General features: G+C 26.4%; 1 protein-coding gene across 1 annotated transcript in view; it reads left to right on the top strand.

Annotated features, from left to right (window-relative positions):
- LOC136085791 (uncharacterized) overlaps positions 1–17,964 on the top strand; it is a 103,630-nt gene that overhangs the window by 55,691 nt on the left and 29,975 nt on the right. Inside the window, exon 7 of the mRNA XM_065807258.1 lies at positions 2,349–7,619. Coding sequence (XP_065663330.1) covers positions 2,349–7,619 — 5,271 coding nt within the window. The remainder of the gene's footprint in view (positions 1–2,348; positions 7,620–17,964) is intronic.

Raw genomic sequence — 17,964 nt, 5'->3', positions numbered from 1 at the left:
AGTTTAAATGACAATGGATAAAGGAGCAATATAATTAGGTTTAATAAAGATTAATTAATAAAATACAGAGTAAAACTACGTTTATTTAATGCACTTCTGGCTTTACACAAAATTGCTATACTTTTAGCAATTTTATTACACAAGAATTCAATGTGATATTTTCAATTAAGGTTTTCATTGATATAGATACCCAAAAAGTTTGTATTAATTACTCTTTTTACTAAACTTTTGTCAATAAAAAGTAATAGTAAATTGCAAGGCAGAAGTTTTTTTTTAGAAGCTGGATGAAAAAGTATTCAATTATTTTTTTCAACATTAAGTAGAACTTTGTTTGTTTTAAACCATTCAGAAATTTTTTTTAATTTGATATTCATTTTTTAAAATAATGTTGTAATGTTGTTATCAGATAAAAAGAGGTTAGTGTCATCTGCAAACATGACAGCAATCAAGTTCGAAGCTTTATGTAAATCATTGATGTAAATGAGAAAGAGAAGGGGCCCAAGTCTAAAACCCTGGAGAACACCACGAGTTATAGTTAATAGATTGGATGGGTCAGTTAAATTACTATGAACAAAGTGTTTACGGTTGCATAAGTAGCTTTTAAGTAACAGTAAAACATTTACTTTAATTTCATAATGTTCAAGTTTTTTTTGGAGAATTTTATGATCAATTGTATCGAAAGCTTTTGATAAATCTATGAAAGCTCCCAACGTGAATTGAAAATTTTCAAAGATTCAGAAATATTGCGAATAATTTGGATTATTGCATGTTCTGTTGAGCTATTTTTTTGAATCCGTATTGATTATCATATAGTATATTATTTAAAGAAAGGTGATTATAAATTACGTTATACAAAATTCTCTCTAAAACTTTAGATAAAACAGACAAAACAGAAATTAGGCGATAATAGAAACATTTGTTGCATCACCAGCTTTGAAAATTAGAGTCACTTTAGCTATATTTAGAAAATCAGGAAGAACGCCCTGTTTAATTAAACAATGTTAAATTTTAAATAGTAAATCTTTAAGGGGTTCATTAGACTCGATGACAATATTATCATTAATATTATCATGGCCAGCTGATTTATTACACTTAAGCATCTTGAAAGATTCTTCGTAAGAAAATTCATAAGATGTTAAGACCGAAGTAATCAAAAAAATCATACTTAAATCATATTATTTTATTAGTCACAAGAGGAAATTAATTAGCTAGATCAGGGCCAACAGAAGCAAAAAATTTATTCAATTCACTACTTATTAAGTTGAATCAGAAAAAAATTCATCATTAACTTTTATAGTTTTGGACAGTGGGCACGGATTTATTTTTGGCATGCCAATAAGTTCTCTAAGAATATTCCCTGTGCGTTTTACAATTATAGTTGTTAATCTCAAATAAATTTGTGTAGTACATTTTTTTTAAATTTTTCCTTTGTCTTTCAAATTTTTTGGCATAATTTTTAAAAAAATCTTACTTTCCTTTGTTTTGGTTTTTAAGTATTTGATATATAATTTTTGTTTATCATTTAAAGATCTTCTATGATTTTTTTGTGAATCATGGTGACATAAAAGTTTTTTTTATTAAATGTGCAATTCGGAAAGTTTATGTCATATATTTCATAAAAAGTTTTAAAAAAAGCGTCATAAATTTCATTAGCGTCTGTAGAATCTTTAATTTGGTTCCAATAAAGCAGAGATAACTGCTCTTTGTAAGATTTTAAATTTATTTCTAATAAAATTTTTATTACTTTTGAAATGAAAAACTAAAAAAAAGCATAAAAAATATTATTTGATTGTAAATTTTATTTACATTTGGTAGCATATTACTTTTATGTAATTCATTTTCATATGCACGTTTTTTTTTTACAATTACGGTAATATAATTGTTTTTAAATTAGTTACTTTTATGTGTAAACGTAAATTACAATTTGAACAATTTATCACTTATGAAGTTTACTTTATCAGAAAATAAACTTTTATTTACTCGTGTAAATAAAAAAAAAGTATGTATAAGCGCCATCTTTACACTTGACAATAACAAATTTGTATTTAACACAGTTGATCAAGCTATACTACTTAAAAAAATTGAAACAAATGGCATTAAAAATGTTGCTTTAGACTGATTTGAGTGCTTTTCAATTAATTTAAATAATTTAAATAAATATCTACGATGTGTTTCAAAAATTTTTAATGCGTATCTAAAAAACTTTGGTGAGGATTCATTAAATAAAAACTTTAATAAAATCTAGTTTTAAAATTAGTAAAACAATGTAGTCTTATAATGAAAAATAAAATATGTTTATCTGAAAACAACTTTTCATTCTGAATGTCTGTATATTTTCATTTTATTAGGTTAACATGATTATAACAAAAATTGAAATCCATTTAAGAAACAATGACTTCAGTGCATCTGCAAATCTTCTTCAACTTTCCAAGCTTACCAGCGAAAATTTCAATGATCACGAAAATCTAAAAACTGAAATTACCCTTTTTTACGAAAATCTTAAAGCTTTGGTTATTTCAAAGTTAAAAGAATTGTCAGAAAGTTTCAAAGACTCATTCGAACAGCAATATTTAACTGAGAATGACTTTTCTAATATCAATGAATGTTTACAAATTTTAGAGAACGCTAAACTCATTAACTTGTTATGCGAACATATTTCCAAAGAAGAAATAGAGAAACACTACAATACCTTTCTGATTAAAATAGTTCAAATTTTTGAGAAGTTAATGAAAGAAATCAATATTCTTTTTAAAGATAAAAAGTTTATTGAAATGGAAGAAGTCTTTAAGCAAATACAGTTAGTACGCCGATTTAGAAATGTTGAGCAACAAACCGCTGAAGAATATCATTTGACGATTCAAACTATCAACTGTTACATAAAAAGTTTATGTGATGAAACAGAAAAACTACTAAATGAAACAAACAATGATGTTGTTGACTACAACACAATATTTTTCGATCTCAAAGTTCTTAAAGAAGCTGAGTGGCTAACTAAACAATATAGTAATATTGAGAATATTATTAAAAACATTCAAAAAAACATATCTGAACGAGCTTTGAATTTATATAACACAGCCATTGAAACTAAATTGAGTCTTGAGAGCTATTCAGAGCTGGAAAAAGTAGTTAAAATTATGCAGGTGCTTGAAAAATTGAAAAAATTTGAAAATATTGTTCCAGATATTCACAAGTGTTGCGTTCAATCATTTGAATTTATCAAAAAAATGATTGAAAAAAATCTTGAGGATATCAACAACATTTTTAACTTAGAAAAATATAGTTTAATTCGTTTAAAAGAGAGAAAAGCGAAACTGGAAACCATTAAAAACGAATATCAAATGATGCAGTCGAACTATTTTTGTTTAAAAAATAAGCAAATAGAAAATGAAGAAGAGAACTATGTGAACCTGATAAACGATAACCAGAAGGTTGAAGAAAATATTGTACAATTTAAAACCAAACAAGAAGACTATGTTAGAACTTTAAACAATGACAAAAATAGTATTATCCAAAGTATTAGTAGTTTTTTTTCTAGACTTACGAGTAATAAAGATCTTTTTAATAAGGAAAATGACAACAAAAACAACAACAGCAAGTGGGAAAAAAAATTGAATAAACATCAAATTAAACATTCGGAAATGGAAAAATTGCAGTTCAATGAGATATCAAGTAAAAATCTAACATCCAACGATGGTAGTGAGTATGCTTCAAAAACAAAGTACAAAAACATTGAAAGGTTAAACAATAAAATTGAAGAGCTTGAAAACAAAGTTAACGATGCAGAAAAAAACGGTACGGAGTTTTTTTTTAAAAATATTGATTACGCTAAAGCAGAAGTTGCATTGAATTATTTAGACTTATGTCTTTCCATAAATTTCCTCAACGAAAAATTAAACATCTATAAAAAAAATGCAGAGCTTTTTATAAACAAATATAAAGAGTTTATTGCATTTGAAATGAATAATTCTTTAAATCAAATACGGTTACTAACTTCGGAAAACTCCTATTTGGTACATGAATTAATTAAGAAAATTAAGTTTAGACTTGAGGAATGCGTTCAAATTGAAAATTTAAAATTGTTAAACGGTTTGATGCAAAGTCAGTGCATCAAAAATGATATGGCTGATAAACTATTAGATTTTCATACAAGTATAGATCAACCTGGTGATGAAAACTTAAAAAGCGAAATTTTTAAAGCTTTTACTAATTTTGACAAATTTTCAAAAAATGACAGATATAATCAGTTCTATGATAATTATGAGAAAAAAAGAGAAAAAGAATTGAACGAATCGGAAATAATCATTATAGAATATATTAAAAAATGCGAATTCAATGAAGTTGCTTTAAAACTGCTTGAAATTGATGATAAATACAATTTGTCTCCTGCTACAGTTTCTAAAATAAAAATGAACTTGTCAAATTCAATTAAAAAAATTAAAGCTAAAACTAAACACTCTTTTGAGGTAACAGGAAACATTCTAGATAAAGATGAAGTAAACAAGTTATTAAAACAATTAACAAAGTTGGACAACGCTAAAAAGTATATATACAGTGCCTCGTCTCAAGAAAATATGAAATTAATTAGATACATTGACGAAAACACTCAAGCAGAACTTAATATATGTTTCAAGGATATTGAAAGTAATATGGTTATTAAAATGGAAAAATACGCGGAAAAGATAAGGTTAAATATAAGTTATAATGACTTTTGCGAAGCCGATGTTAATATTGAACATCTGAAGTATATTTGTAACATGTTTAAAAGTTATTTATATACTGGTGTAATAAATGAGTTGATAGAAAGATTGCATCAAGATATTGAAAACAGATTGGATGTTATAGAAAAAAATTATGCAGTTATGCCGATTGATGATTACTTCCAGAACGCACCAAAAAAAATTATTGAAGAATTAGAAAAACTTGTAAAAAACGCAGGCAATAAAAAATACGCAAAATCGTTGCATACAATTAAAAAAACAATTCAAGAAAATATCATTAAAGATATCCATATGGTTAATAAAACAAAACTTGGTGAGCGTGGTCATAGAATGGAGCATATTGAATCTATTCTTAACTTGATGCCAAACGATTTCAATGTTTCTTTAAAACCAGAGTGCCAGAAAGTTAAAAATAATATTGAACTAGAATGCAACTATTACAAAAGTTGTTTTGACCGAATTAATAGCGCGTCAGACGTAAAAACAATTTATGAGTTTATGGAAAAGTGCAAAAATGATGCAATGAAAGATTATATCTATTTGATAGAAATCTTTGTAATCAAACAAGTTGAAGATTTTAATCGTAATATGGAAAAATACTTGGATAAAAATGATTTAGGTAAAGCCTTACAAATGTTTAATACAAGCTTGAAGTATATGGAAGTATTTGGCAAAAACATACATGAAATAAATTTTTTTTTTTCAATAATAGAATGCAGCTTGCGGAATAAGTTTATTAATTTATGCTCAACTTTTAGTGCGATTTCAAATAACCGTGACATCGAATTTACAGTAAATACTTTTCATAATTTAAACTATTTTATTGATTTGAAAAAGTGCCTTGAGGAGGTAAACCATGCTAAACTTCCACCCTCGATAAACTTAAGCAAATTAATAAACGATATATTAAATGGGCTCAACAAGTCTTACAATAATATTGCTGATTTTTTTTTTGATTATCATAGGAAGTATCAAAGCTCCGTTGAGGAGCTTAACATAACAAAAATAAATGAATCAATGACTATTTTTAAAAAATGGAATTCTTTAGTAACTTGTGCTAAAACTTATTGCCGGATTAAAGCAGATAATGCAGTTGTCCAAAGAAATCTGTCAAAGATTGAGACGTGTCACCTCTACGATGAAATGAAGGAAAAATTATCAAAAAAGCTTAAACAATACGAACTTCAAATACTTAAAATCGAGATTTCCAAATCCTATAAAAAGGAAAGAGATCTCTTTTACCAAGAATTCGTTAAACATATATCATTTTTATATCATTCAAAGGAACTAAAAAATCACATAAACCCGGCTATATTTGACCCAAATTCGTTTGAAAATAAAGTATTTCCTTTTTTAAACAAATACTTTTGTGAATTATCCAAATCCATTGATGATATCTTAAAAGAAATGGCCTCTGATAAAACATTGCGAGAACTTGATTTAATTCGACTGAATTTAGAAAATATTAAGTCGTTTGAAGAACATTCAAAATTCTTTGAATTAAATTTTAACTTTTCACCAACTGCGCAAGAGATTATACAGAAACTTAAGTGCACGCTGGACTACTTTTTCGAAATGGTTAATAGACCTGAATGTACTGTTAATGAAAAAGCAAAGTGGTTAATAAAAATTAAAACATTTGCTAATAATTTGCCTGAGTATAGCGAGGACATAAATATAAAATTAGATAAAATTTTTAAAATGTACAATAGTAAACATGGAAAAAATTGCAGAATAGAAATGGCTAAGCTGAGCGTAGAGCTGGAAAAGGATCCTAGTGGAGTTGGCTTAAATATCATCTCAGAGCACTCAATTTTTAAAGGACAAGTCATATCAATTTTTAACATGAATACCAGAAATCACGGAATAGTTTATGTTTTAAAAAAACTTAAAGGCGATAATATTAATAAAGATAGTATTAAGAAACTTGAAGACGTATACGACTTATATTTAAAAAATTATCAGCAATTGTTAGAAAAATATATTACGCAAATAAATGAAAAAGGTGTGCTGAATGAATTAGTAGCATCAATTAAATCGAATGCAGACCGAATGACTCAAAATACGTTTGAAAAAGTAAAATGGGATAAATACGATAGAGAAAGTATAACCATACTTGTAGCAAACATATTCGCACTTTGGACATTACAAAATGCAGAGTATTATAACGAAATGAAAGACAATGATAATCAAGACACATACTTGTTGACACCTCACCCAAGCCAGGTTATATCTGTTTTTCGCATTTTAGGAGTTGGCTACAATGCTGAAACTTTAAAAAACAGTAGTTCTAGCGAAATATTACATGACAGCAATGACATGCTTCAAAACAATTTAGTGCAAGTTAAAACAGGTGAAGGAAAGTCGTTAATTTTAGCCGTTGTATCGTGTGTTTTAAGTCTTATTGGCTTTGACGTCAGATGCGCTTGCTACAGCGAGTACTTGAGCACTCGAGACCACAAGTCATTTCTTCCATTATTTACCTCTCTGGATTTGACAAGTCATATTCATTATGCCACCTTTAACACCATATGCGAAGACGTTATAAATCAGAACTGTAATATTCGTAATCGTGTTGCTAATTTAGTCTCCAATAAATCAACTGAATTTATTTTGCCACACAAGCAGCTGTCAAGACCTATGATTTTGCTGATTGACGAAGTAGACGTGTTTTTTAATCAAGATTTTTACGGTAATTTATACACGCCTTTAGCACGACTCAAAAATCCCTCCATTACTAACCTTTCCCGCTATATATGGTCTCAGAGAAAACAAAAACTGACTCTAAAACATTTACAATCAACATCAGAGTATCAAGCATGCTGCAATTATTTTAAAGAATGGGATTTTCTAGTCACTGAAGCTGTTAAAGATATGCTAACTGATGTATTGGATTTTAAGGTAAGAAAAAATATAACTTTAAAGTGTATTAAATTTTTTCAAACATACAACTAGGTTTGTAAAAATTCTAAATAAACGAATAGGATTTTTTAAATCATAGTACGTTTTGTTATTTATCAAATAGCTTTCTATTAGAGTTTAAAAACTTGTAGAACCTTTATTTACCTTCACTTGTTGCTATATATACATTATTGTTAATTTGTTTAAGAAGGAAACGTGAACTTTCTGATGTTAAATGCAATTTCGTGATGCTGTGTGATGAGACTTCTTGGAGAACTCAAAAAACTAATAAGAAAAATAAATAAATAAAGATTTTTAACATTAAAAAATATTGCGCTTATTATGTTACAAATTAGGCAAAAATTGTATGACTATTAAAGAAAACATCTTGGTATCATATTATATTTAGTACAGTGGTTTTTTAGGAGCAATAAATAACTTATAATAAAGTAAATACACTATAATACAAGTTTTTTAAACTTGGAAAGCTAATTCTAAGAAAGTAAATTTTACTTATTAGTTGGGACGTATAAAGATATATTTGTATATATGTAAAAAGCATAACTTTAATCCATGATTGAAAATATTTTACGGGTTTAAAGTGTCGCTAAAAGTAAACGACAAATGAACGTCGGAGTATCTATAATAAACATTTAAAATTAAAAACTCAAAAATAAAAAAATTCTTTAAACGTTTTTGCCGGCTCTAGCCCAATAGGCGTCATTTTTTTTTTTTTTTTTTTGCCATATAAATTTATTAAAGTCGTAAAGCATAATATAAATACAAATAGCAGGGGCAAGAAGAAGACATAATTGGTCTTATCACCAAGCCCCTTAGTCTATACCGTAAATGAAAGACAACAAAAGTTAAAAAACGTAACACTATATAATATAAAACGTTTTTCTAAAGACTTAATAGAATAAAAATCATCGGTCCTAAAGTCCTATTTTAACTTTTTGTTTTTGTGTTGGTTAAGAAAAATTTAAAAAAAAAGAAAAAAAGGAATTTTTACAAAGAAACTATATTACTAAAAAGCAAGCAAGCAAATACGCATAATCCTGAAGCTTTCCTTTTACACCAGCATATACCTTTAAATATGTGAATAATTCTTATGTATATATATATATATATATATATATATATATATATATATATATATATATATATATATATATATATATGTATATATATATATATATATATATATATATACATATATATATATATATATATATATATATATATATATATATATATATATATATATATATATATTATATATATATATATATTATATTATATTATATATATATGTATTATATATATGTATATATATGTATTATATGTATACATTATATGTATTATATATATGTATTATATATATGTATATATATTACATATATATATATGTATATATATATTATATATATATATATATATATATATATATATATATATATATATATATATATATATATATATATATATATACATATATATATATATATATATGTGTGTGTGTTTGTATATATATGTGTGTGTGTATATATATATATATATTATATTATATATATATGTATTATATACTATATATATATATATATATACATGTATATATATATATATATATATATATATATGTAAACATGTATATATAATATATATAAATATATATAATATATATAAATATATGTAATATATATAATATATATAAATATATATATAATATATATAAATATATATATGCTAATGTTTAAAATATAGCTTAATGTTGTAACTTAATGTTAAGCTTCATGTGTTACCACAATCATCAGGCAAGTAGTAAAAGTTTAATTTTGCTATCATTTTGGCAGCAAAATTAAACTTTTACTATTTGCCTGATGATTGTGGTAACGCATGAAACTCAGAGCTCCAATATTAAATTAGATAATATAAACATTAGCATTTAGCTAATTCCTGGTACAGCGGGTAACAGTAACATATATACTATATAGCTCTAGTTTATCTACCAAGCACTCTTTTAAGTACATGATATTATACATGATGATATAAAGATATTTTCTTTACTGATGTCATAAATATTGTTATTTTTTAACTTTCATCTTATTTTTTTTGGTTAATACTTATTTAAATCTACCTTTTTATTATAAAAAAATGATTTTTATATTTATTTTGCTATTTTTATTTATTTATTATATATTATATTTCATTTTTATTTTCACCTATTTACAAATGCGACTATTTACAGTAATAATACCATATTTAGACCTTGCTGTAACCCTACCTAAGACTAAACTTGAAGCTGACCCAAACCACACGTTCTTATAAAAGTTGTTTACAGGGATATTTTTTTACAAAAAAGACGATGCTTTCGGGAACAAAAAATAAACGGGTACACAAAATTGCCCCGTAAGTGTTCGCTGTTTTGTAAAACCTGTCCCCGTTAGTGATACTATAGGTATATATATGTATACAGACATATATATATATATATATATATATATATATATATATATATATATATATATATATATATATATATATATATATATATATATATATATATATATATATATATATATATATATATATATACCACACGATAGAGAATGTAATAGTATGTTTGATTGGTTCAATTCGAAAACTGTAGCAATAAAATCAAAATTCGATGAACGTAAAGCAAGAGAATCACTTGAAATTAATTACGCCTCAACATACCAGGAAATAAAACACGCTCCGATACTTCTCAACCGTGACAATGGCGTTAAAATTTCTACAAACAGTTGGAGACCTTTTTTTAAAAAATTATACAAAAAACGGAATTAAATAATATTTTTTAACTTAATTTACATTGCTATGTATCATTTATGGCCTCTTTTTAATGTCCTCTTTGACGTTTTTATGTAATATTTGCAACGGTTTTTTGTATTATATTTTATGTCTGATGACGATCTGTGCAAAAACATGTCAAAATGTTACAAAAAAAAAAAAATTATTTGTACGCAGCTGTTATTTTATGCTTTATATTTTAAATTATTTCTAAAGAATATCAAAGAAAGTTATTACACACGCCCGAAATGAAGCAAAATATAAATTTTCTACAAATAAGAATGTTTTAAAAAAAATTTGTTATATTTTAGAGAAAATTTTGATACCAAATCATTATAAGTTTTTGAAAATGTTACTGAAAAATCGAAAAAACATCATTACAAAATTAAAAAGAAACATTTTAATGCAAAATTTGAAAAACTTTAGAAAATGAATTACAATAAACAAAAACAATTGAACGGGTTGAATAAAAATACAGTTAAATCTGAAATTTTAAATTTATCGCAAACTCAGTTAGACACCCCCACAACAAATCTCCTGGACCAAATTTTGCACGGTCGTTTAAAAAGTTACCATATATAGTAATTTTAACACCAATCGAGTCTTTTGCTTTACGTTTAGAAAAAGATAATAAAAAATCCGATGCAGAAAAGATTCGACAAAACGTAAGTAAAAATCTTATTAAAAATATAAAACCAATATACCGATAATTTAACGAAAGAACAAAGACTTTCTTTACATATTTTGGCGAAAAAAATTAATGGGTAATCCATTTAATAAAGGAACAGGATTTGTACTTATAAATAAGGTGTATGCATTTAATAAATTAGGAGAAAATCAAACACTCAGTTACTATCAACTATGACCCGACTCAAACTCTTATGACTAAATTCTAGAAATTATTATGCAAATTACGAAAACAAAAAAAGTTAGATAATAAGACTTATTTTCAAATGTACCCTTCTGACTGCGTCCCTTCACGTTTATATGGTTTAATAGGATTGTCCTTAATGCTCGTAGTTGCTAAGGCTTTTTTTTCGTATTTGGAAACAAAAGCTCTTATTATTGCTGAAGTTGGTCAATTTTTGCTAAAGACTTACAAAAGGTAATGTAGATGACAGTCATGCAAGATTCCACTATAAGGAAAAGTCTATGACCTTGTGATGTCCGCAAGTGTGTTTTGTTATAGTGAATTGATTACCAAAAAGAATAAATCTTAACTTATCGCACCTTTATAAAAAACTTGTCAAAAGGTAGAAACAAGAAAAAATTTAAAACATACAAATTCATGATATAGTTTTAATTCATATAAAACACATGTTTGTTGATATATAGCTGTTAACCGGAACAAAAAATTGGTTATTGTATTCTATAATTGGTAAAAAAATGTTTACCCTCTAATAACAACTAATGGTAAATAATATTATATAAAGCAACAAGTTTTGATAAATTTTATGTTTTTAGGCTATCAATTTATTTTACATTAGATATTCCTGAAAGAAAAACAAATTAAAAAAAAATGTATTCTGTATTTCCAATTTTTATGAAAAACTTCATTATGTAATTTTGGGTTTTTGTAAATACCTCTTGTATAATGATATAAAAATATTTGATATTTTTTCCTAGCTTGTAATACCAAAGCTTATATGTAACTGTACAAAATAACTGTTCAGTAAAAAAACAAATAAATACTACTTCTTTTGTTAAAATTTCAAACAGATTATTAAATCCAATTGTCATCCTATTATAATACTTAATATTAGTTAAAATATCCTGCAAAATATTTTTTAATATTCACAAAGTGTTTAAAGGATGATGTTTTATTAGAGTTAAGTAATGAAAAATTTTGATGTACTCCTAATCACACTTTTCAAAATTTAGGTTATAAAGTTTTACATTACATGGAACAAAAAAGCTAGTTCTTATAGAACTGGCTTTTTTGTTCCATAACAGGTGTAAAAATTTTCCTTTAATAAAAACTTAAATGCTTAACTCTTTATAATAAACAAGTTGGTATAAAAATATAGTAACGAGATTAGAACAACCTCTGCTCCAGCTTAAAATTTACATTTCCATACTTTAAGTACTTTACTAGTAGTCTGGTACAACAACATATAAACTTTGTATTAGGTATGTCTCTTCGACCAGGGACATTTCATTTGACGAGAAACACATTTAGAAATCTTTCCATATTTACAATTTAGCTTATACAAATTTTTTTTGATATAGTAAACTTATTACCTGACGGAGAAACTCTTAACATACCACATCTTAATGGAGAACCAAGGGTAGAAAAAAGAAAAATTGCACACATGCAAATTTACGTTGAATACTTTAACAGTTTATACATACAAAATACATTTTATAATAACAAAAACACATAGCATTACAATTGACTTTGCTCTTTTATATCCTATTGTCATTTTTTATATATAAGTTAATGCAGCCTGCCAAAGTTTTTCTAAACCTTGAAAAAGTGCTTAATGGTTTAAGGACGAAGTTTTATAAGAGTTATGTAATAAAAAAAATTTATCAGTCTCCTTAAAACTAAATTTGAAACAAAAGATGAAAATAAAATCTCCTTAGAGTTCATATATTACACGGAACATATAATTTACTTTTTTTGAAAAGTCCAATTTTTTAATCTTTATGATTACCATATAAATCAAATTATAAATAAAATTCTTCACCAGTAATCTGGTAAAACTGCATATAATCTTTGTATGCAAAAGTACTCCACGAGTAGTCTCATACAACTGCATATTAACTACATATAAACTTTGTATTCGAGTATGATCAAAACGAAGGACATAACATTTTACGAGAAATACATTTATATTTCTGGCTCGAGTTTACATTAACACATAAAACAGATAAAATCCTCATCGCTTTCTTGAAACTTTGAAATTTTTACAAGTGAAAATTATCTTGTACAAATAGATTTTGAAACCTTTTTAATGCTCTGAAGAGAACTAAAATAAAATTATTAACCCAAAACTTGTATTGATAATCTTAGTTGATTACTTTAAAAATTATTTGCTTGTTTTAATTTTAATTATATTTTTTGACAAAAGCGCACTTGTCTCTCTTTCAAAATCAGCGAATCAGATTGCTCCTATATCTGCCTATTCTGAGCCTGTATAGGGTTTCAAAACATGCATCCCGGTGTCTACAAACTCACATGCTCTTGTGGTAGTATATACATTGGCGAAACAAAATAGAAAGTTTTAACTAAACGCATTCAACATCAAAAAAATTATTTAAAAGCTAAATGGGAAGCATTTCGTGCAACCGAACACAGTTAAGAATGTAATGGTATGTTTGATTGGTAAAATCCGAAAACTCTAGCAATAAAAGCAGAGTTCGATGAACGTAAAGTTAGAGAACCACTTGAAACTAATCACGCCTCAACATACCAGGAATTAAAACACGCTCCGATACTTCTCAACCGTGACCATGGCGTTAAAATTTCTACAAACAGTTGGAGAGCTTTTTTTAAAAAGAATTATCCAAAAAATCAGGATTAAATAATGTTTGCTAATTTTATATTTACGTTGTTATGCATCATTTATGGCTTCTTTTTATTATTTTCTTTGACGTTTTTAGGTAATATTTGTAACGGTTTTTTGTATTACGATTTATGTCTGTTGACGATCTGTGCAAAAACAGGTCAAAATATTACAAAGAAAAAACTAGGCTTGTTGCATCTGTTGTTTTATGCTTTATGTTTTAAATATATATATATATATATATATATATATATATATATATATATATATATATATATATATATATATATATATATATATATATATATATATATATATATATATATATATATATATATATATATATATATATATATATATATATATATATACAATCTTCCCCTTTCTTATTCTGGTCAAATGTTGAAGATATTTTAGTCGATATTAGTTGATATGCAAAATATTAATAAATATAAAATATATCTTTGATAGATAATATACTAGTTGATATTACAATGTTAGTCAAAATCAGAATCAATTTGATTGTCTAAGATTGTTTATTCTATTCTTGTTAGGCGCTCTGATTAGGGATGGCTCTCTTACTTACTTTTTTTTTACATTCACGAGTTAATTTTACCAAAAAGTAAATTACATGAGTAATTTTAAACGTTTTATGTAAATTTACATTTCCGTTTAAGTAAATAATTTTTTTGACACGACACTCACTTTATCATATAAGATTTTTTTACTTTCAAAAGTAAGTTATGTAAAAGAAGATTACACCAAGAAGTAATTTACTTTTACATGTAAAAGTAAGTCACATAAAAAAGCTGTTTACTTTTACATTTAAATGTTAATTACTTTTAAATATTACATTACATTATATAAAAGTTCCTAAAGCTGTAATTTACATTTACCAATCAAAGTAACGAATTAAAAAAAATTATATTAAAAAGTAACTTGTATGTGAAAGTAAATTACATAAAAGTAATATGCTAGCAAATGTAAATTAAATTTACAAGTAAGATAATATTTTTTATGTAGGAACTTTTTATTTTAAAAGTAACAAATCTTTAGTAAAACCATATTATATAAAATAAAATTTTAGTTGCTTAAGGTTAAATATTTATATAATTTGTAAAGTAAATTAAAAGTAATTTATATAAAGTAAGTAATTAAATTTACTTATATAAGTAAATTTATATAAGTAAAATTATATAAGTAAAATAAAAAAAAAACACGGTGCATAGGAACATACTCTATGAACTTGCAACACATCCCCAGAGATTTTATTTTTGATTATCATTAGAAAACATTTCCTCATTCAAAAAATGTAAACGACAACTTTTTTTAGTGGGGGCCTGGGGAGAAAACACACATTTTAGGGCAGTGCCGAGGAATTTTGTTGTTCAAGATAGGTAGCTAATAAGCATGGGGCATACTCAAATTTTTAGTATGTTGATACTGGTAGCAAATGAGGATGACTTGCAAAAATTTAAGGTAATTGAAGCTAAACCAACCCCGCCCCGATCCCTAACTGCCCCCTTCCTAGAACTACGTCTCCTTTAATCGTAAATTTTTTTTTTGTTCTATCATAAAGTAGATCAAAATTCATCGACAGATTTCAAATTTCATCAAAAAATCTCTTTTCGTTTAAGATTTATAACAATGCAAAGCCTAAAATTATCCCCTGAAATAACCTTAAATGGTCTCAACTTTTAAACGAAAAATTTTTTTTGATGTAATTTGAAATCTGTTGATGAACTTTGATCTAGTTTAATATAAAACAAGCAAAAAGTTGAAAAGTGTATTTTGGAACCATACCCTGGGGAGGGCTATAAGGGGTCGAGATGGGTTTGCTACAATTATTTATTACAGTAAAAAAAAAAACTCTGATTTTTATGGTTACATTATGATTGATATTTTACATTTCAAAGTCATACTAAACGTTTGTTCATAGGAGATTTAACACTTTACTTTTTACAAACTACATTCCTGCAAATAGAAAGCTACTTTAAAAGTGCTTGTAGTTGTAAACAACAACCGCGTTTTTCAGCGCCTCTATATAGTTTGGGCTGTGCTCTCCAACTTTTCTCATTCGCCAAAACTGATTGAAATCCTGATGAATGGATTCGAGAGCTTGTTCAGTCCAGTAACCTAAGCCTATAGAACAGTAGAAGTACATAAGAAATGCAAGTTTATTTAATAAATATTCGTCGTAAATTATGCAAATTTTACGATTCAACTGTTGAAATAGAGTATTTAATTACTAAGATTATTAATTGTTTTTAATGAAATTTAAAAGTTATTTATCATACCAAAGACTCCACCTTTCATGTTGATAAATTCAATAACATGTTGCTCAATTATGTGTACCTTCAAAGGAATTGTAGCCCTAAGAACCATTTGAAGCAAAATCTTTAGATCTTCAGATACTGTGTAATCTAAGGATGAAATGTTTAGCTTATCCAATATTAACCGCAAGTTATGGTATTTTTCGTTTAATGAAGGCAAAATGGCCAATATAATAGTTTTGTGGACGCTTGAATCTTTAAAATCTTTGCACGCATATCCGTCACTCTTGCTCAGTTTCTCTGGAATTTTATTATTTTTTTAACTCTGGTTTTAGGGTTATTGACAGTGTAACTTTTAGGAATCCCTGCCCTCCATCTACACCTAATTTGATATCAACATCATTTGTTTCTTGACTTCTGTGATGAAGTACCATAGCTACGAGTTCTTCAATGTCATTGCAATACACAATAGGAGTATCTTTTTCTACCAACTATACATTCATAAAAAATCAAAATGAATAATACAAATTGCAATCTAGCTATAAAATAATTTTTTTGGAAATAGTTTACTTACCTCTTCGCTTTCTTTTATTTTTAATAGCAATGGGAGTTTATCACAATTGAATAAATCTCCAATTATTTCGTTGTTCTCAATCAGTTTAATATTGAAACCGGGTTCCACACTTTTTCGTCCTGCCTCACTTCTCAGAAATCGTGCAACTTCAATCATGTTGCGATTACTTATAAATCATAATAAAGTTATTACAAAAATTGGCTTTAAACTCATAATAAATTTATTTTTAAAAGTATTTTTAAGCAATAAAAATTTACCTGGAATGTAGTTTTAATTGAAGTTTGTTCAATTTATCTAAAGAAAAGAAAGGTTTCTTAACCTTAGTCTTTCCGAAAGAGACAGTGAGTTGCTTCGGACCAAAGGTTTTCAAAACTAAGGTGTTCTCTGAGTCATTTGTGCTGAAATCTTTGATAGAGCTGGACAGAACTTTTCCTTTGTTTTCCGTTGTTGGGGATGTTGATTTTACAATGGCAGTCAAATTCTTTTGTCTTTCTAATTTCGTACAGGGATGTGGAATTCCCTGTCCCACTTGGGCATAACAATGTTGACAAACTAGTCTTTCTGCAGGTTTATTTGAAACATCTTCAGCGCCTTGATAAACAAGCTTTCCCGAAACACAATCAACCATTGGGGCCAATATTTTTTCCATTTTTGATTTGCGCCCATTTTCACAAATAAAACATTCACATTTTTTTCCTCTAATAACTCTGGTAATCAGGTCTAAATTTTATAGCACTTGTATGACAACTATAATAACTAAAATAGCGAAACTAAATTTTAAATGAAGTAAATTAAACATCAATATAGTTATAATTACCTTCATAACACGGCCGCATAATGAAGTAAGGATCAGTCCCTGCAAGCTTTTTTCTACATTTTGAGCAAAGCATGGTAGGAAGGTCAGGATTATCCGCGGAATAATCTTTTCAGAATATAGTTTTGATAAGGTTTGAGTAGTCATTTTTCTTTTTATTTAGATTTAAACAAGTTGTTTCAGGGTTATTTATTGGTCTTAAATCCGTGCCTTTCCTGAAGCAGCAAATGCAAAAATTTTTTACAAAATCACTATGTTCTTTTGCATGTTTAGGCATTTTAAACGAATGCTTCAAATAAAAACTTCTGATATGGATTGATAATATTGGCATGATATATCGGTTATA

The sequence above is a fragment of the Hydra vulgaris genome, chromosome 10 (genome assembly GCF_038396675.1).
Source record: "Hydra vulgaris chromosome 10, alternate assembly HydraT2T_AEP".
Classification (NCBI taxonomy): domain Eukaryota; kingdom Metazoa; phylum Cnidaria; class Hydrozoa; order Anthoathecata; family Hydridae; genus Hydra; species Hydra vulgaris.
The sequence above is the reverse complement of the archived record's forward strand: the minus strand, read 5'-3'. Positions and strand labels throughout refer to the sequence as shown.